The sequence below is a fragment of the Meriones unguiculatus genome, chromosome 7, assembly GCF_030254825.1.
Source record: "Meriones unguiculatus strain TT.TT164.6M chromosome 7, Bangor_MerUng_6.1, whole genome shotgun sequence".
Lineage (NCBI taxonomy): Eukaryota > Metazoa > Chordata > Mammalia > Rodentia > Muridae > Meriones > Meriones unguiculatus.
In genome coordinates, this window is record NC_083355.1 from 48,418,531 (window position 1) to 48,440,576 (window position 22,046).

Below are 22,046 nucleotides of genomic sequence, written 5' to 3' on the forward strand. Positions count from 1 at the left end.
CACCTTTCAGATTATAAACCAGGAAGAAGACTAAAAATGAAATTGAACAGAACTTGAGAAAGTTGAGCAGTAGAATCTAAGGTGAAGCTCATCATAAAACATGATGTTAGAAATAAGCATATTCCATTCATCAATGTTTACCTCATTTTTAATTTAAATGTGGTCAATCAGTGATTGCCAATTTGGGGAAATCTCCTTTGTTCTCCACTATTGCGTTTTTCTCATCTGAAATTAAAATATAGTACTCATCAGCATCAATCTATGTAATAAGTTGCTTGATGTTTATATACATATGTAAATTATATTCATATTGATTTGATGCTAGCATACTTCATGGTAAACTATCATTATATGATATCAGAGACATATAAAAAAGTTATACAAGCACAGAGAAGATTACAGTGGTGTTAAATTCAAATTAAAGGAAGTCTGTGAAAACTAAATGCCTTGCATATGGCTACAAATACAAATGTGTGACACTGAGTGGACGGATATTAGAATGGCCTTCAAATTTTTACACTTTTTACGTTCAGTTCATTATTCATTCATTGTATTCATAGCACATTATATTAAAAGAGGACATAACCAACTATTTGTTCGCAGTTGGAAACAAAAAAGAACAACTTTAGCATTAAAAATGTAAGAATATATTTTAATAAAAATATATATTATTCAACTTGAAACAATTTAAAATCTTTTACTTAACAGTTGGCCATAAGTCTCAGCATCTGCTTTTATAGTCTGCAGGGCAGAGCCTTGGTCAGAGTGCATGGAATCTTGTGAAAAATTTGGGAAATAGTAAGATCTGGAGAGGACAGGAGCTCCACAAGGAGAGCAACAGAACCAAAAAAAATTTGAACACAGGGGTCTTTCTAGAGACTCATACTCCAACCAAGTACCATGCAGGGAGATAACCTAGAATCCCTGCACAAATGTAGCCCATGGCAGTTCAGTGTCCAAGTGGGTTCCATAGTAATGGGAAGAGGGATAGCTTCTGATATAAACTGATTGGCCTGCTCTTTGATCACCTCCCCATTAGGGGGAGGCAGCCTTACCGGGCCACAGAAGATGAAAGGCAGCCACTCCTGATGTGATCTGATAGACTAGGATAAAAAGAAAGGAGAGGGGGACCTCCCCTACCCTATCAGTGGACTTGGGGAGGGGCATGTGTGAAGAAGGGGGAGGAAAGGTGTGATTAGGAGGTAAGGAAGGAGGGGTTATGGGGGGTATAAAGTGAATAAAGTGTAATTAATAAAAGTTAAAAAATAAAATCCTTTACTCATCTTAAGAGAATGCCATGAGAAAAAAATGAATCATAAGTGAGATTAAATGATATAACTCTTATTTTTGTATTCTCCAAATATGTTAGATAATAATTGTTCTACAAAGGGAATCCAGGACAGCCAAGGCTACACTAAGAAATCTTGTCTCAAAAAACAAAACAAAACAAAAACCTCAATTGCTTGTGTTGGGTATGTATAGCACTGAAACAACTTTTGATCTTGTCCATAACTTTAGATAGTTTTCCTTAATTCCTGTCATTACTGTTCTCAAGATTAGACCATCATCTATGATGTCAACCTGCCCATGACACTGCAGTCTTACTTGGCTTCTGTGAACTTCCCTCAGTTAGTCACAAGTGTTGATGAGAAAATGTTACCTATGAACCTAGACTTCTTCTATTTTCCTAAAACTACACATTTTGAAAAGCCTATCTAAACAACCTGCTACCACTACAGATAATTTTGATATAAACATTATACCCAATAATAAATCCTACAACAGTCACTGCAGAAAGGCCATCAGGAATAATTACAACATATGTTGTTTAATTGAACTAATTAAGTTTTCTAATCTCAAAACAAGTCTTGAAAGATTTAAAATCAATGGATTCCTCACAATTTCATATACCCCATATTCTCTCATCATTAACACATTTTCCACTATTCTATCAGTAGATTCACTCCTTGTACTTAAACACCATGTTTTAAATATTGTGACTACATAATCCCAACCAATGAATATAATAATTAATTATACATTTGAATTTATACTACAGAATTTTCAATTCTTACTATTATTATTTATAAGAAATATTATTTTTATACTTGTACTCAAAGAGTTTTATTATTTTGAAGGTCCCAGAATAATTAGAATCCCCATATACTTAAATGTATTTCAATTCAAAATGCCTACTACTCCTTTATATTTCTTCTGATTTTTTCTTTTTTTTCTTAATTACAATTTATTCTCTTTGTATCCCACTATAGCTCCCTTCCTCATCTCCTCCCAGTTCCACCCTCCCTCCCTCTTCTCCTCCTATGCCCCTCCACTAGTCCACAGACAAGGGAGGTCCTCCTCCCAGTCTATCTGACCCTAGCATATCAGATCTCATCAGGACTGGTTGCATTGTAGTCCTCTGTAGCCTGGGACGGTTGCTTCCTACATGGGGAGGTGATCAAAGATCCAGACACTGAGTTCATATCAGAGACAGTCCTTGGTCCCCTTACTAGGGAATCACTTAGACACTAAGCTGCCATGGGCTACATCTGAGCAGGAGTTCTAGGTTATCTCCATGCATAATCCTTAGACTGGAATATCAGTCTCTGCAAAGACCAATGTTTTGGTACTGTTGGTCTCCTTGTGAAACTTCTTTCCTCTCCAAGTCTTTCTATATCCCCTTCTTACATTAGATTCTTTGAACTCTAACCAAAGTTTGGCTATGAGTCTCAGCATCTGCTTAGAAACATAACTGGGTAGAGTCTTTTAGAGGCTCTCTGTGGTAGGTTCCTGTCCCCCTGTTTTCTACTGCTTCCAATGTCTATCCCATTTGCCTTTCTGAATGCAGATTGAGCAACTAACCCAGGGTCCTCCTTTTTGCTTAGCTTCTTTAAGTGAACAGAATTTAGTACGTTTATACTATATTATATGTCTAATATCCACTTATAATAAAAAGACATACCATGTGTGTCTTTCTGCTTCTGGGTTATCTCATGCAGGATGATCTTTTCTAGTTCCCACCATCTGCCTGCAAATTTCATAATTTGCTTGTTTTAACTGTTGAGTAGTATTCTTGCATAAATGTACTATATTTTTGTATCCATTCCTCATTTGAGGGACACCTGGGTTGTTTCCAGAAGAGCAACAGTAATAAAACCTGCACAGTACTAGCATAGAAACAGAATGGTGGATCAATGGAATCTAATAGAAGACCCAGAAATAACCCCATGTACCTATGGATACTGGGTTTTTGACAAAGAAGCCAAAACCATACAATGGAAAAAAGATAGCATCTTCAACAAACAGCGCTGGTCTAATTGAATGTCTACATGTAGAAAAATGCAAAAGGATCCATATTTATCACTCTGCATAAAACTAAAGTCCAAAGTCTAAAGATCAAAGACCTTAACATAAAACCAGACACACTAAACCTGTTAGAAGAAAAAGTGAAGAGCCTTGACCTCATTAGCACAGGAGACAACTTCCTGAACAAAATACAACAGCACAGGCTCTAAAATCAACAATCAATAAATGGGACCTCATGAAACTGAAAAACTTCTGTAAAGCAAACAACACTCTCATCAGAACAAAACAACAGCCTACAGACTGGGAAAGGGTCTTCACCAACCCTACATCTGAGATAGGGTTAATATCTAGAATATATAAAGAACTCAAAAATTTAAAAAGCAACAAATCAAGTAATCCAATTAAAAAATGGGGTACAGAGCTAAACAGAGAATCCTCAAGAGAGGAATATAAAATGGCAGAGAAATGAGAGAGAGAGAGAGAGAGAGAGAGAGAGAGAGAGAGAGAGAGAGAGAGAACAAAGGACCTAGGACAGACTTGTGCAAGATCCAGCTATACCACTTCTAGGCATATACCCAAAAGATGCCCCTCCATTCAATAAGGACATTTGATCAACCATGGTTTTGGCAGCTTTATTCATAATAGCCAGAATCTGGAAATAGCCTAGATGTCCCTCAATAGAAGAATGGATACAGAAATTGTGGTACATTTACACAATGGAATACTACTCAGCAATTAAAAACAAAGAAATCATGAAATTTGCAGGTGGGAACTAGAAAATATCATCCTGAATAAGGTAACTCAGAAGTAGAAAGACACATATAATATATACTCACTTATAAATGGGTATTAGTCATATAATATAGGATACATATAGGATAAAATCTATAGCCCAAAAGGAGGTAAAAGACAAGGAGGACCCTAGAGAAGACTCTTAATCCTCAGTCAGAAGGGCAAACAGGATAGACATAAGAAGCAAGAGAAGTCAAGAAACAAGAGAGGAGCCTTCCAGAGAGGATGTCTGAAAGACCCTACCCACCAGGGTATCGAAGGAGATATTGAGACTCATGGCCAAACTTTGGGTAGAGTTCAGGAAACCTTATGGAAGAAGAGGGAGATAGAAAGACTTGGAGGGGACAGGAACTCCACAAAGAGAACAATAGAGCCCAAATACCTGGGCCTAGGAGGGCCTGCAGACACAGATACTCCAACTAAGGAGTATCAGCCCATTGGCTGCTCGGTTTCCAAGTGGGTGCCCTATTAAGGAGTCGATGGACTGTCTCTGACATGAACTCAGTGGCTGCCTCTTTGATCACCTCCACCCGTGGGGTGCAGCCTTGCTAGGCCACAGAGGGAGATAATGCAGTCAATATTGATGAGACCTGGTAACCTAGGGTCAGATAGAAGGGGAGGAGGTCCTCCCTTCTCAGGGGACTAGGGAAAGGATATTTGGGGAGAAGAGGAAGAGTGGATGGGACTGGGAGGAGATGAGGGAAGGGGATGCAGTGGGGATACAAAGTGCATAAATTGTAATAAATAAATATTTAAATAAAATTAAATTTTAAAAAAGAAGTTCTTATTTTCTTGGTGAAGACACCAGCTCTTACACTCACTTTTCGCTTTTTATAGAGTTCCCTGAGCCCAGAGGGATTTGATGTGGACATCCCATTTAGGGCTGAGTGTTCTAAGGTCTTTCACTCTCTGCCTAATGTCTGGGTATGGGTCTCTGTATTTGTTTCCATCTGCTACAGGAGGAAGCTTTTCTGATGATGGCTTTGTGAAACACTGATGAATGACTATAGCAGAATTTCATTAGGGGTTGTTTTATTGATACTTTTAATTTTGTTTAGAACAGCAGTATTTGGTTTCACCCTTGATTGCCAGTCCATATAGTCTCAGGCTCTTGGTCATCCGTTCAAGTTAGATATTGGTTGGTTACTTGTGCCACACCACTGTACTTGTGTGTATTGCAAGTTAGACACCATTGCAGATCAAAAGATTTGTAGCTGGGTTGGTGTTTATGCTTCTCTTTTGGTAGCATGCAGAGGACATGACAATTATTAACACATATGCAACAAACACAAAGGCTCACCTCACCGGCTTACAAAAGAAACAATAGTACAACTTAAACCACATATTGACCGTTACACACAGTGTGAGACTTTCATGTTCCCCCTAGAAACAAGTGGAGGTTTTGCTGCCTATATAGTCTTGTATATACGGCCTTCACTGGAGCATGGCCAGCAACCAAGCACTGCAAGCTTAGAAAGTGAATCTCTCCATCTCCCAGAACATGGGCACTTTACAATTTTTTAAAAAAATAATATAGAAGACTAAGGCAAATGGAATGGCTTTTCAAGGAAATTAGTTCACATCAAAAGTGCAATGATATTGAATAAAATTAGTCTTCAAAAATGAAGCAACGTCATGTCTTACTTCCAAGAAAACAAAGTTTATAATTTGTATTAATGACATTAAGTAAGGTTGAGGAAAAAATTTAAAGAGGTTTAAATATAACCATCAAGAAAATTTTAGTATAAATAAGCTCACAAATGTAAACAATATGATTTATTGAAACAAATTCATGAGATTTAGACAACAATTAATAATATTTTGTCATTGATTAAACAACTAAGTAAGTACTTTTGTTGTTCACTGATAATTAAAAAAACTTGAAAAAGTAAATGATCAATGGGACATTTGAAAATTACAAACTCTTGTCTATGATTGGTATAAGAGAAGCTAGAATCAAATTGAATCTTTTAATACTTAGAAAGCTGAAAGCAGGATAGAGGATTTTCTGCAAGGAAGACCACATCAATAGTTTGTTGACAAGTACTAAATAATCTCCCTGAAATGTACATTCAAGTACACTATAAAAGTGAAATATTATTGTTCATGATCATATACATACGTTCATGTATGTATTCAAAGACAATTAGTGAAAAAAAAAAAAACAAAACAGACCATGGTTTTAAAGGAGAGTGGGCAGAGGCATATGGGAGGGTTTGGGGGTAGGAATGGGAAGGGAAAAATGGAGTTATAATCTCAAAATTAAAATAAAACAGAATGAAATGAGTAGTGTACATGGGTGATAGAAAGCATTTATATAGACAGTGTTTTCATAAACTATAATCTACATCATTAAGTTACATCAAATATAGTACTAAATACCTGTTTAATAAAGCTTTCCAAGTAAAATGTCAGGTCCAATTGTGAGGACTTGAATGTGGATGCCCTAAAAAAGCCTAAAGTCAACTTTAGGGGTAGCATGGATCTAGACTGCAGAAGAGAGATGTTTTTTCTTCTTCATTCTTATTTCTTTAGTACTAATTGTAGGGATTTTGAAATGTTATATTTTCTTTAAAGTATCAATGGAAGTGAAATATCTGAGTACAAAATATCTGTATGAAACTTTAGAAAAGGCAATCTGAATGCTGTAATTCACAACTCAATATTGGATTAAAAACATAACCGCGTATTTCCTAAAAACTAATATGTCATTGATAGTGTATATGAAAAAGATATTTATTTAGAATATGAATAAATATATATTAAATTAAAATGTGTTTTAATGGTATTATATTGACCAAGAGTGCAGTTTTGTGCAAATCAGCCTCTTGACTGTCTCTTTTACATCTTTGTTCCTTAGGCTGTAGATAAGGGGGTTTAACATGGGGATCAAGACTGTATAGAGCACAGTTGCTACTTTGACAAGGAGCCTTGAGCTGTTTGCATTGGGTACACAGTAGAGCAGGAGAATAATTCCATGGAAGATGCTGATGGCAATCAGGTGGGAAGTGCAGGTGGAGAAGGCTTTTTGGAGTCCACCCTTAGAAGGCATCTTGATGATTGTGATGACTATGAAGACATAGGAAGCCATGGTGATAAGAAGGCTACTACCCTCACTTAATATGGAAATGACTAAGCATGCCATCTGGCTGAAGGAGGAGTCAGAACAGGATACAGAGATGATGGCAGAGTACTCACAGCCAAAGTGATTGATGATGCCAGGTCCACAATAAGACAGTTCTAAGAGAGTGTGCGTGAGTATCACAGCACACAAACCACCCCACACATAACTTCCAGCTACTAGAAGAACACACAGTTGATGAGACATGGCTACAGTGTAGAGCAGGGGATTACAAACAGCTACAAACCTGTCATAAGCCATTACTGCTAACATGAACATCTCTGTAATCACACATGCACAGCCAAAGAAAAACTGTGCCATGCAACCTTTTAAAGAGATAGTTCTATGTTCCGCGACCAAGATCTCCATTAATTTTGGTGTAAATACACTAGAATAGCATATATCCAAAAACGAAAGATGGCTCAGAAAAAAGTACATGGGTGTATGAAGCTTAGGATTGATTCTTCTGACCACAATTATACCTATATTGCCTACTAGAGTGACTGAGTAAATGGCCATGACCATAAGAAAGAGTGGTGGCTGGAGATGTGGGTATTCTGAGAAGCCCACAAGAATAAATGTGGTAACAGAACTGTGGTTTATTGTCACATGTACCATGAGTTACCAGTTGTGAAGAACAGGCAAAGAAAGGAAGAAATTCAATCAGTAGAACTTGACAGCGTAGAATCGTAAAAGCCTAGATGAAACTTGACACAAACAACAAAGGCAGTGATGATGATCTTGTATTCAGTAGTGTTTTGCTTCAGTTTAGATTCTTAACTTCAAACTCTGTATGACTCTGCAATTTAAATCTAAATAAAATAAAATAATAAAACTAATAATGAAGATGATTCAACTTAAAAAAATGATTCTGTATAGTAAAGGTGTTTTGTTTGTTTTTTGTTTACATACGTACTCAAACTAGGGCCCTGGGAATGCTAGACAAGAATGTAAAAATGGAGCTACACAACCTTCCTTTTACTTTATAAAACTTTTGAGACAGAGTCTTACAAACTGACTGGCCTTGATCTTGTTAATTTCTCAATTTATACCAATATCAAAGCACACTGACAAAATTTCAAACCAAATGATTGTTAAGGATTTTTATCATTTTCACTAAAACTGGTTTCCCCATTTTTAATAGGAAGCACTATCACTCCTTCAGTTTGTCTTTGAAAGTCATCATTACATTGATCATGAAAATTAATTTCATATTCAATTATGTAAAATAAGAATGACTTTAATACTGACTTGTAACAATAGTAGCAGCAGCAGCAGCAGTAGTAGTAGATGTAGTTTTAGTTGTTTTATTAGACTAGTTAAATACATATCTGATAGTGGCTCATTCACTATAGAATATTATTTTCACCATCTGAGAATTCCCTACATATGTATGTGTTAATTGAATCCTTTACTTTCCTCCTCCAATTCTTCACATACCCTTGCCATCATTTTACCCTTCTTCAAGATTTTTTAACTCTTATAATATTACCTGTAATGGATTAAAATAAATATTAAAATATGGAACCACTGCATTAGCAAAAATCTACCATAGCCTACAAAACCATGAATTACGGGACTTGGTATGAATTTGTGACTTGTCATGTAAATACTACATAAGAATGTATAGTTGTTTGAACTTATTCATTTGACTGGTCTGAAAAATCTATTAATATATGACTCATGAGACAAATGTTTCATTATCTCACACTAAGAATTTTTAGAAAAATTGGAGATTATCAGTTTTTTGTTAAATTGTAAATCCAGATTTATTCTGCTTTTAATTCCTAATCTGCATATTATCAACTTGTATCCTATTTTGTTGAATCTTTGTCAAATATTTGCTTTAATTTAGAACTCTCTACAAAGAATCCTTCACTAAATTTCAAATTATCCTAAACATTTGTGATCATCTTATTTTTCTACATACTAGTAATATATAGACAAAATTTTAAATTTTATTTTAAAAATATTTTGTCATCTCACTGTAGGGACACACACACACACACACACAACCATCCTCCGCTTGGTTAAAACAAAATTTTAGATGATGATGAACACAGTCCTGCATATTCATGAGCCCAGTACTCAGGAACAGTAAGTAAGGAAATAATGAATAATGAGTTGTAGGATTGGCTAAGTTACATTGTAACCCTTTTTCTCAATCTGCATGAATATGGTAATTGAAATATGTTAATGACATAATTTTATGAAAATAATCGAAGTATTATTTGTAACTATTTAACTACAGTTGGCATGACTTCATGTAATACATCAACTAAATCAGTTATTTATAATAATAAAAATAGGAATAAAAAGGGGAGCCTTCAAATATATATGTATGCTAAGTCTTTCTAATTTTATGACTAAGATTCATTTTTGAACTCTGATATCCACTGATTTCTTATGCAAGACTCTCGGCTAAGTCACTATCACTTGAAGTTCTCCAGGGTTATCAGTCACTATCAGCAAGAACTGTGCTGATCTTGCCAGGATCTCAGTTTCTGCCTACTGTGACATCAGTCAGGATTATATAAACTACACAGAAATGCCTCTCCATCTCCATCCCTTACATTCCTAGAAATCATTTTAAAAGAAAGATCTTTTTAACTTTGTCAAGTTATAATCAAACTGTTATTTAGATGTGATATAAGATTCATGAAATTAAATGTTGTAAATGGATTTCTAAAAACTCCCAGAAGTATATGATCAAAATATTTTTATTCTCAAGATTTATTTTTTCTAATGTCAAATGATTTAATTTTCCTCTTAATTTTTAATACTATCTTTCAATTCTAGTCTTTAATATGGCTTCTCAAGAAAAATGCTGTTTGCTAACAAATATCACTATTTCCCCCTACTCTCCTTGCACTTACAGTTTCTTAATAGCTAATATGTATTTTACATTTTACTGTTATATGTATATTCACATGTATGTTGATCTTTCTGTACCTGAATTAATCAAATTTTATGTTGCTAGAGCTTACAGCTAACATTTAATTTTAATTTTTTGTATTAGTAATATAAATAAAAGAAATGGCTCAAACAAAAATACAGTTTTGCTAGTGTTGTTAGGAACAAAGGATATAGAATTTAACACCTTACTATATGTTATGTACTCAAATGAGTCGATACCATTGTCTCAATCACATTATATCTACCACCCCTCAATTTGTAAGAGTTTTCATGTACCTTCTTGAAGATTCAAAATGTGGCAAGCAACTCAGTAAAAGAAAGATTTTCTTGATGTCTGTATGAGATTATGTCATGTTCTTATTAACAAACATGAATAATAGCCTCCAAAATTAAAATGTTTTAAGTTTCTCAAATAAAGGCACCAAGTAACTCTTGTAAAGTGAAATTAAGTAAAGGAGGCAGCCATCATACTATTTTGAAAGAAACATATAAATATCTTGAAGAAGACGCCGATTTTAAATCTGTATTCATGATAGCATTATTTATTATGAACCAACTCATTGACTTTGGGGACACATACCCTAGAGATTCCTCACCGATGATTGCCTTGGACTATAAACAAGTAATCAGAAGAAACTTCACCTTTTGTTTTTAGAATACATACTATTCCTGATAATTAATGTGTTCCTCTTCATGTTTCAGACACAATTCATCTCAAAATGTTTATATTTATGAAAACTGTACAAACATATGGACACATCTAATGCAGTACACTGAGACCAGTTTTAGTAGTGACGGTTCTTATGCTCAGGGGTTGCCCATACAGCTATGGATGGGAACACACTAACTGAACTGCGTAGGTTACAACAAAAGATTTGAAGCTGGCAAGGAGTATGTTTTTGGGTGTAAGGGGAGGAAGATTTGATCTTATTTTCACTGAATACATTTATGAAATTCTCAATTACAAATAAAATTTTAAATAAGAGAGATCATAATTCTTGATGGCATGTCACCTTTAGTCAAGTATATTTGTTCAATAAATTCAACAAAAACAATTAAAATTTGTTTTAAAGAAAGGTATCAAATACTGCCAATAGAAAAAAATAGATCTGTTTATGGAATTTATGGTGTACTACTACAGTACATAGAGAAAAAAAGAGATAATAATGTTGACAAATAATAACATATTTTTGAAAATATATTTTATGACTGATCAGTCTCCAAGGTTAATCTCAAAACATTTACAACAAATCTAATTTTTATTGTTTTAAAGTAAAACATTGAAAGGATTCTTCATGTAGACAAGATGGGAATGACAAATTATTTTGAAAAGAGGAGGCAAGAAGTGGGATTTAAAAACCAACAGGAGAAGGAAATTCATTGTGAATGTGATCAAAATATATTATGTACATGCATGAATATACAAAATAAACCATTTCTATGTAAAATATGTGCTAATAAAACATTAATATTATGAAAAATGTCCTACATTCCTAGTTCGCTAAACCCTAGCTTTATACATTACTTCCCTGGACCATTCCGTCCTAAGCCTTCCAGATCTGAGATTCCTTCTCACTATTTTAGTGTCACAGATGTTCTGTCTTCACTCCCTTCAGGCCTCTCTCACCTGTCCTCTTCTAGTAACCTCTTCTTCATTTCCTAGCCTCGATAGGCTTTCCAGTTGTGAAAACTAGTCTAAGCATGGGAAGAAAGAATGGGTCTGCCTACGCTGAGAACACACAGCAATTGTTTATCTGGATTTGAGCCAATTCTCTTAGTAGGCTTTTGTCAACTTCACCAACTTTTCAGTGAGTTTCAAAATTTTATTTTTCTTTACAGATGAATTAAATTCATTTTCATGAATATATATGTATATGTCTCTACATATATATGTTTATATCACAAGTTCTTTATAAACTCATTGTTGCGCATCCTGAGTTACTTCATGCGCTGTGTCTTTGGTCAATAAGAACAGATGACTAAAGGCTCTCCGTAACAAGAAATAGAGTATATAGCAAATATTCATGAGGGGCATTTCTCAGCCATAAGAAAGTTCTATTTTTAGCATTATTAAAAATTCTACACTGAAGTGTATGTGACAGTTTATATGCTCTGAAACACTGAATAAACATTTCAATTTTTCTGTAAAACAGAACCAATTGACATTTATTTTTATAGTATTAATTATTCTGGATAAACTAAGAATCAAAAAGCTTTTTAGTTACCTTTCTTCCTGCTGTCTAAGGGTGATGAACATGTTAAAAAGTATTTATCAGTAACTTGTATGTATGTCTTTTTGAAAACTCTCCATTAAAAACTTTTTACTACATTATTTTTCCTAGATATTAATCCTCTGCCAAATGTGTGTTAATTAAAGACTATTGTTAAGGCTTTAATTCCAGGGGACTCTCTCATGAAGTACAGCAGGCAGTGAGGAACTTAACTATATAAAGCCATAACCTATGATACGGTCTGAACTCCATTTAAATTTTGTTCTTTTTTTGTCAAAATAGACCTTAATCTGGGGATATACAGATGATATTTAATAGATTTAGATAATATACAATATTTGAAAATCTCTATAGAATCAGTTAGTAAGTTTAATATCAATAGCAAGATGATTCAGAAGATCCTATTAGAAGCTTTAACATTAATTTTTTATGGTACTAGAAACAATAAAAAGTTTATTTTAATAACTTTTATTGCTATTAAATCATCACTTTAATAAAAATGTAATATAAGGACAAGTAGACAAAATTATTTTAATCAAGTTTTACTTCTTCATTTTGAAGTTAATATCATTTAATGTGTATATAAGTTGTATGTAATTGTGGAAATAAGGCTATTTTCTCTGGAAGTGAGAGAAGGGAGGGAGGGAAAACCAAAATCTTCGTTTGGTGCTACTTACTGAAAACAAACAAAGAAACAAAAGATGTGCTTAGTATTGAATATTAACATTTGAAGATCTCTAAAACATATGCTTACCCCCTGTTTTGCCACATACACCTGAGACTACCCCTCAACTAACATACACACCTTCAAACAAAAATGAAATGAGAAACATTAGAAATAAAAGATCACCCTACTACCACAAATATAATCACAGTTTAAGTTCTCAAAATCCGAGACAAGCTTATGCTTAATGAGCTCTTGAGAAAGTGCTGTTACTGAATTTCTTTCATTTGGTCCCTGCCCTGCACACAACCTAGAAACACATATAAAGAATTCATAAGCACACACATAAGAATTTTTTCATAGCCATTCTGGAGGCAAACAAAGGTAAATTCAATTATATCCTCTAGAGAAAAAACATGAATTATGTTATTAGCTAAAATTTTTAAAAACTAGTTTTAAAATTTCATATCAACCCAAGTTTGCTGAATTTATTTGCTATTGATCCTAAAGGTGGGCTCTTGCATTCTTAAGATTGTGGCTGTTGTCTAGGCTTTCAGTCCTTCTGCTTCCATCTCTCATAATTTCTTAGAAAACTTTCTTTTTAAATTTTTTCTTTATTATTATTATTTATTACAATTTATTTGGTTTGTATCCTGGCCATAGCCACTCCCTCTGAACCTCCTACGTTCCTCCCCTAGCCCACTGATAAAGTCCTTCCCCCCTACTCTCTGAACCTAGCCTATCAGGTCTCATGATAACTGTATGGATCCTCTTTCTCTGTGCCTTACTTAGGCCACTTCACAGAGGGGAGGTGATCAAAGAGCCAGCCACTGAGTTCATATCAGAGACAGCCCCTGCTCCCCTTACTAGGCTTTCACCGAAAATGCTTTTAAAATAAATCTAGTTAAAGTGATTCTGCATTCAACAAAGAGCAGTAGGCAGGTGGTTGAAGGAAGACACAAAACTAAAGTATATTTGACAAAAACCCATCATTATAAAGTGCAAGTAGATCAAAGAACATCAAAGAAACCTCATCAATCTTACTGCCTATGGATTACTATTCTGTTAATGTTCTATATAGTTAATGAGTATTCCTTCTCATCAGTGAATAAGAGTCGCATGTGTGTGTTAAGTCAGCATTGTGACTGGTATATTCTACTGGGTTCGGAATGATCTATATCATACATATGTATTATGAACTGTCCAAATAAAAATTTCAATAAGCAACCACAGAGGTGAAGTTACATTGAAAGATTGGCAAACACCTTACATACATATTTATAAAAAGACTGTTAGCAACTAATCAGACAAACATAAACAGTACTGTGAAATATAAGTTACCTGTGCTGTATTGCCACTTCCATAAGAGGGAAAGAAGCTGGGTGTTGTAATGGATGCTTGTAAGCCCTATAGCAGCAAGGGAGAGATAGACAAAAGGACATCCTAATCTACAAAGATAGCTTGGTGTAAGATGCTATCCCAAATGGGAAAAATAGAGAGAAGGTTGGGAAATATATTTTGGTGTATATTCAAATAAAAATGTCCAATGAAAAAATAGACTTTGTAAATTAAATATGCAAAATTGTCCATAATCGGTATTTCCTATTTAATAGCTCTCAAAATATAATATCAAATGAATTTCTTTTATGAACTTATACAAATTATGAAAAACCCACAAAAAATTTAAAATATCAACTACAATAAAAATCTTTCTCAGCATTATTTCATGAAAATGAGCATATGATATATTTAATTCAAATAGTATGAATATTAATTTATAATATGTACAACTTACTAGCATGAAAATAAAATAAATATTGGAATGAGATGTTTCTAAAATGCTTTATAGAAAGAAAATACTCCAACCAAGGACTATTCATGGAGATAACTTAGAACCCCTGCACAGATGTACCACATGACAGTTCAGTGTCCAAGTGGGTTCCATAGTAATAGGAAGAGGGACTGCCTCTGACATAAACTGATTGGCCTGCTTTTTGATCACCTCCCCCTGAGGAAGGAGTAGCCTTATCAGGCCACAGAAGAAGACAATGCAGCCACTCCTGATGAGATCTGATAGACTAAGATCAGCAGGAAGGAGAAGAGGACCTACCTTATCAGTGGACTTGGGGAGGGGCATGCATGAAGAAGGGGAAGGGAGGGTGGGATTGGGAGGGGAAGAGGGAGGGGCTTATGGGGAATGCGAAGTGAATAAAGTATAATTGATAAAAAATAAAAAGAAAATAAAAAAATGGGTCTTTTTGTCTTTCAGAGAGAAAATGGGTACTCTGAAATATATACCTAACTGTTCAGGAACTACAGTTTATTAGGAAATATGAGAGCTTAAAAGCTTTCTAACTGCATCCCTCACATCCTTGTTCCTGAGGCTGTATATCATTGGGTTCAGTATGGGAATGATGATTGCATAGAAGACAGAGGCCACCTTGACAAGAAGCCAAGAACTTTTGGCAGTGGGAACACAGTAGAGACAGATGATAATGCTATGGAAAATGGTGATGGTAGTGAGATGAGAGGCACAGGTGGAGAAGACTTTGTAGTGTCCCCCAGTAGTAGGCATTTTCATGACTGTGATGACAATGAAAACATAAGAGGTGAGAATAATCATCAGACTGCTTAGCTCATTGAAAGTAGCAAAGATGAAAATGACCTTCTGACTTATGTAGGGATCAGAGCAGGCTACAGCCACAATGGCATCATGCTCACACACAAAGTTATTTATAAACTTGGTTCCACAGAAGAACAAAGTCAACATAAAGTGTATGAATACAAACGAACATATTATACCCCAGGAGTATGATGCAGCTACCAGGGAGCAGCAGAGCTTCTGAGACATAGCTACCGTGTAGAGGAGGGGATTGCACACTGCCACAAACCTGTCATAGGCCATCACTGCCAACATGAAGGTTTCAGTCACAACAAATATGCATGCGAAGAAGAATTGCATGACACAGCCTGTGAAGGAGATCCGTCTGTCTTCCACAATCAAGTTTTCTAAGAGCTTTGGTGTGACGACAGTAGAGTAACAGAAATCCACAAAGGACAGATGACTAAGAAAGAAGTACATGGGTGTGTGGAGCTTGGGGTTGAGCCTGATGATGGCAATCATGCCCAGGTTCCCCAGCACAGTGACTGTGTATATGATGAGGAACAGGAGAAAGAGGGGCACTTGAAGGTGTGGGTACTCTGAGAAGCCCACAAGGATGAAGGTCACTGCAGAAGTCAGGTTTTCTTGAATCCTATGGAGAAAAAACGGAGGGGACAATCTGTCAAAGTCAGAACTAGTATTTGTAATAGAGAGGAGGACAAAATAAGTATTTTAAAATCTGACGATTACTGTAAAATATGACTGAAAAACAGTTTCATTTTTTCAACACTATTTTTATAACACGGCTGCTAGGAATGTTTTCAGCTTAAAGGGGTAAAAAGATGATTAGAGCAGAATTAGAGAAGTCAGATTTTACCAGGGGTATTTCAAATGAAAGGGGCCAGTACTGCCACGAACAGCTGAACCCTGAGAATGGCCCCTCTAACCCCAACATGCATGTGAAAGCGCAAAACCTGTTATTTTCCAGTAAATAGACTTCGCCATTGCCTCCAGCTTTTTAAATTATATGCCACCCTTATTAATCAAAACTTACAGTAAAAATATGAAAATATGGTCCCCATTCCACTGGATAAGATATTTTAAAAAAGAAGAGGAAGGAGGAAAAGGAGGATGAGGATTAAGAGGAGGAGGAAGAAGGAGAAAGGGAGAAGTGGGAAGAAGAAGAAAGAAAAGTAAGTAAATGTTAACCTTGTGCAAATATAAATTTGGTTTTGGTTTTTTTTCCTATTTACTTATCCTATGAATTGTTTGCACTTGAGTAACATAATTGGAACATTTAAAATTCCTACATTGTGGCAATGTATAAAATATTTTTATTTTTGTTGAACTGACTTGAATTTTAAAGATATGTTCTTTGGCTAGTGTTATATAATTCATGACAATATGATCAGAGAAAAATGTATGTTGGGCTTGCAGTGTTGAAATAGTATGAAAGCAATTTATGTTTTCCTTTTTTATTACAATGTGTTTAGGATATAAATAAAAGACATAAAATGTTAAAAAGGACCCAAGAAGTATTTTATTATTTTAATAATGTTTAAAGTATTTCCCAAGATAATTGTCAAAACAGAAAACTCTGAAAAATGAGTAAGTACTCCAATTAGTTCTTCAAAGAGTTATTTGTCTTTATTGTGTACTTGAGCCCCTTTTGGATATATGCCTAGGAGTGGTATGGCCGGATCTTGAGGAAGTGCTATTCCTAGTTGTCTGAGAAAGCGCCAGATTGATTTCCAGAGTGGTTGTAAGAGTTTACATTCCCACCAGCAGTGGGGGAGGGTTCGCTTTTCTCCACAGCCTCTCCAGCATGTGTTGTCACTTGAGTTTTTCATCTTGGCCATTCTGATGGGTGTAAGGTGAAATCTCAGGGTCGTTTTGATTTGCATTTCCCGAATGGCTAATGACTTTGAGCATTTCTTTAAGTGAGCAGACCCTGACTAAAATGCTCAATCCCCATCCCGAAAGACAAAGAGGATAGACATCAGAAGAAGAAGAAAACAGGAAACAACCTATGAACCTGCCACAGAGGGTCTCTGAAAGGCTCTGCCCTACAGACTATCAAAGCAGACACTGAGACTTAAGGCCAACTGATGGGCAAAGTGCATGGAATCTTAAGTAAGAAGTGGGAAATAGTAAGATCTGGAGAGGACAGGAACCCCACAAGGAGAGCAACAGAACCAGAAAATTTGAACACAGGGGTGTTCCCAGAAACTCATACTCCAACCAAGTACCATGCATGGAGATAACCTAGAACCCCTGCACAGATGTAGTCCATGACAGCATAGTATTCAAGTGGGTTCCATAGTAATGGGAAGAGGGACTGCCTCTGACATAATCTGATAGGCCTGTTCTTTGGTTACCTCCCCTTGAGGGGAGAGCAGTCCTACCAGGCCACAGAAGATGACAATGCAGTCATTCCTGATGGGATCTGATAGACTAAGATCAGAAAGAAGGAGAGGAGGACCTCCACTATCAGTGGACTTGGAAGGGGCAAGTGAGAAGAAGGGAGAGGGAGGGTGGGGCTGTGAGGGGAGGAGGAAGGGGCTTATGGGGGGATACAAAGTGAATAAACTGTAATTAATAAAAAAGAAAAAAAGAAAAAAAAAGAGTTATTTGTCATTTCTTTAACAGTAAAACAATGATTTACCAGTATGACACCTTTAAAATTAATTCAATCTAGAAAGACATGTAAGTGGTCAAAAGCCTTTCTGCTCTTTTGGGGACCTGTGTTCAGTCCTCAGCACCCATGACTGGAAGAGCACAGCTCCAGGGAAGAAAACAGACTCTCTGGGCACCCATCATCTCCCAAACATGTGACATATATTTATGAAGACACAAGCATACCTATGTACAAAATAAAAATAAATCTTACAAGTGAAATGTCTCTACTTAGAATCCCTGCACAGATGTAACCCATGGCAGCTCAGTCTAAGTAGGTTCCCTAGTAATGGGAACATGGACAGTCTCTGACATGAACACAGTGGCTGGCTCTTTGATCACCTCCCACTGCTGGGAGAGCAGTCTTGCCAGGCCACAGAGGAAGACAATACTGCCAGTCCTGATGAGACCTGATAGAGTAGGATCAGATGGATGGGGAGGAGGACCTTCCCTATCAGTGGACTTGGGGAGGGGCAAGAGTGGAGAAGAGGGAAGGATGGTAGGATTAGGAGAGGATAAAAGAGGGCTACAGCTGGGATACAAAGTGAATAAAGCATAATTTATAAAAAAATTAATTAGTGAAGTAAAACATCAGAAGGTGAATTTATTACAAACTTAATATAGTGTAAAATATAGTCTGATATATAGGACACACAGTTTAAGTAGCATACATCAACATTTGTGACAATTTAGTTTAAGTAGCATACATCAACATTTGTGACAATTTAGTTTAAGTAGCATACATCAACATTTGTGACAATTTAGTTTAAGTAGCATACATCAACATTTGTGACAATTCAGCTTAAGTAGTATACATCAACATTTGTGACAATTTAGTTTAAGTAGCATACATCAACATTTGTGACAATTTAGCTCACAGAGAGTTATCTGTAGGTTTACACTCTTAGAATAAAATAGAACAAAATTTTCCTCCTGAACTATATAGTGTAGATGCCTCGGGATATTATCTGGACACTCAGTCAAAGAACAAAACATTTTCTTTCTATTCTCTTACACACTTGGACTATCTTTTCAGAGAATTACTGTAGCCTTTGACCCAGAGAAACAATCTTGGGAAAAAAAACACAATCAATTACTGAACAGTCTTCAGCAACAATAATCAATTTTCAACAGCAGCACTACATTCACCCTTGCCTCACAGATACATACATACTACTTAAAACATAAATGCTCCTCTCATCATTACTCAAAAAAGTAGTTTACAGTGAATAATAATTAATTAAGACTCTCATGACTCCTCAAGCTGCTGAAAATAATGGACTGATGACTGCTGAGCCCTGAACATGTTATTGGTAGTACATCCTGGAAGGATCAGGAAGATTGAAAGGAAAGATTATTGCAAAATATTGGTTTTGTCTTTTCTTTTTTCTGATGCCAGATTTTACGTAGCCAACTGTGGCCTTCAAATAACTATGGTGCCATATCTTTCAGCAAACTTTGGACTCAATTAAGAATGGATTTGTAATCCTGATTTTCCAACCTCACCTTTCAAATTCTAAGAGTATTGGTTTTTGTCACCATACTATATTTGAAATTTTAATTTTACAAAGAAAACTGTTGGTCTCACTTACCTGCAAAGAGTTATGATAACTTAGATTTTATTATTTTTGCGCATAAGTTTCTTTCTTTCATTGATGCACAGAAATAGCCCCTAGAAAGCCATACATGCATAATACTGTATTCTTTTTTTTTTTTTTTTTCAATGCAGTTTATTCAGGAACCTTGAACAATCATCTGACCCTGGGGAAAGCCAGCCCACAGCTTAAATAGCCCCTGGGTAGCCAACCCCAGCATGCCACGTGGGCAATGCAGATAGGTCCACATACATGGAAGCAAGCCAGATCCTCAGCCTTAGCCAAATGTGGAGTTGTTTGTGACAGAGAGCACTCACCATCGGGAAGGTGGAAGGCAAAAACCAGCTCCATCTTTAAGGCACAGCATTCCGCAGCTCTCTACAGTTCCCCCTTTTTGTTTTGGACGCATCAGGCAAGAGTAGAGGTCTGATCTCTGATATTAGAAATAAATTGGGACTTTGTACCGATGTTCATTTAGGTGTCATCCACCCAAAGAGCATCAGACCCGTCCGATACCTTTTTCTCAGAGGCGGGACCTGGGGCATCAACCCGCATGCAATCAGACATGCTCTTCTCTGGGTCCAAAGCGGCTGACCCTGAGTGCAGTGCTTAGCCTTGCATCCTGAGCATAACATTTTGGCTTTTTATGGTAGCCAACCATGCTTGGGGAGACTGTCCTGCTTCAATGGCTGTAAAGGCCTGAATGGTCATGGCTGCATTACGCTGTTGTGAGACTCTAATCTTGCATATATACCACAGGCAAACCAAGGTGACCAACACCAGAAGGCCTGCTAACGCTCCCATGCCCGCCCATTCCTTCAGATGATTCATGGCTGCAGCAATCCATGATGATAATCCTGTGGCTAGTCCTGCATCCACTCTGGTAGAATTTACCATGACAATGGCCACTCTCAGCTGCTCCATCGTAGTATTGAATTCTCCAGTCCAATTACCTAAAATATAGCTAGACAATTGTTTAGACAGATTTGCAGCACAGGGAAAATTCTCATGTTGTATGCTAGTGACTCAAAGTCCAGCATACTTTCATTGACAGCCAAGTTGAGCGATTTGCCATAGGTTATCAATTTGCTCCTGCACGAGGTCAATCCTCTGATTGAACACCATCAAACCTCCTTTTCGTTGAGCATTAAATGGCTCAGAGGTGAAGAGCACTGACCGCTCTTCCAGAGGTCATGAGTTCAATTCCCAGCCACCACGTGGTAGCTCACAACTATCTACACTGGGATCTGATGCTCTCTTCTGTCATGCAGATGTACATGCAGATAGAGCCCTCATATACATAAAATAAATAAATACTGTATTCTTTAAGGATTTTCCTTAACCAAGAAAATCGGATTTAAAGTTGTTGGGATCCACAAATCTGGTTTCCCCTTGAAAAGAATACTAAGGTCCTCATTCCTTCATTCAAATGGAGTGACAGAACTGAATCAACTCACCTAAGTACAGAGGGGCCTGAGTGATGCATTTACTAGAATTCTCCATTAAGATTAATGAGCTATCAAAATCTTGCTGCTTACTACTTAATAAATAAAAATAGTCCTTGAAGAATTTTTATCAGCAGTATATTTAGTGAGTGTTTTAAATGAAGGTTAGCCACTTATTTAGAGAAACTCAAAATACTAGACCAAATGTTGTATTTAAAAGTTAAATACTGGTTACAAATTTGGTATAAATATATGTTTCAAGGCCTTGGGGTCCAAGGGATTTTCACTGAAAATTTGCCTGGGAGGATACAGTTTGAGCAATTAAAGGTAAGACTGTCCTGTGTGATTATATGTTACATCCAAAAGCCCTAGGGCGTTTGTACTATCAACTGTACTCTATAATCATTTCTAGTAGATAGATAGATAACAAAAATAGATATAATGTATATAAATATATAAATGACAAAATTATACAGGAAAAGATATAACAGTGGTTTCATCATATATATATATATACATATATTTATACATGATGAAAATGACTTTGTGGCCAATGTAAGGGTCGGAGAAAGCTACAGCAACAGTGTCTGTATGCTCACCCACACAGTTATTTATTTATAAATAAACTTATTTCCATAGAAGAACAAAGATGACAGAAATTATATAAATATAATGAACGTATTATGCCCATGTACGAT

At 36.0% G+C, this 22,046-nt stretch overlaps 2 protein-coding genes across 2 annotated transcripts; both read right to left on the reverse strand.

Moving 5' to 3' along the window:
- Window positions 1–6,886: 6,886 nt before the first annotated feature.
- On the reverse strand, window positions 6,887–7,837 carry LOC110543678 (olfactory receptor 1165-like). The gene has a single exon (XM_021629931.2). It carries the CDS (start codon window positions 7,835–7,837, stop codon window positions 6,887–6,889), a length of 951 nt encoding a protein of 316 aa, XP_021485606.2.
- A 7,516-nt stretch (window positions 7,838–15,353) lies between these two features.
- Window positions 15,354–21,389, reverse strand: LOC132655411 (olfactory receptor 5D13-like). The gene is made up of 2 exons (XM_060388432.1): window positions 21,361–21,389; window positions 15,354–16,284 (listed from the first exon to the last, which is right to left on the reverse strand). The coding sequence occupies exons 1-2, from the start codon at window positions 21,387–21,389 to the stop codon at window positions 15,354–15,356; spliced, it is 960 nt and encodes a 319-aa protein (XP_060244415.1).
- Window positions 21,390–22,046: the final 657 nt, after the last annotated feature.

What these genes read in the sequence shown, in the direction of transcription:
- LOC110543678 (XM_021629931.2), bottom strand. Translation starts at nt 7,837, where the DNA reads ATGGTACATGTGACAATAAACCACAGTTCTGTTACCACATTTATTCTT.
- LOC132655411 (XM_060388432.1), bottom strand. Translation starts at nt 21,389, where the DNA reads ATGCATCACTCAGGCCCCTCTGTACTTAG. An exon ending in TCAGGCCCCTCTGTACTTAG is followed by an intron (nt 16,285 to 21,360) that starts GTGAGTTGATTC and finishes TTTTCTCCATAG; the next exon opens with GATTCAAGAAAACCTGACTT.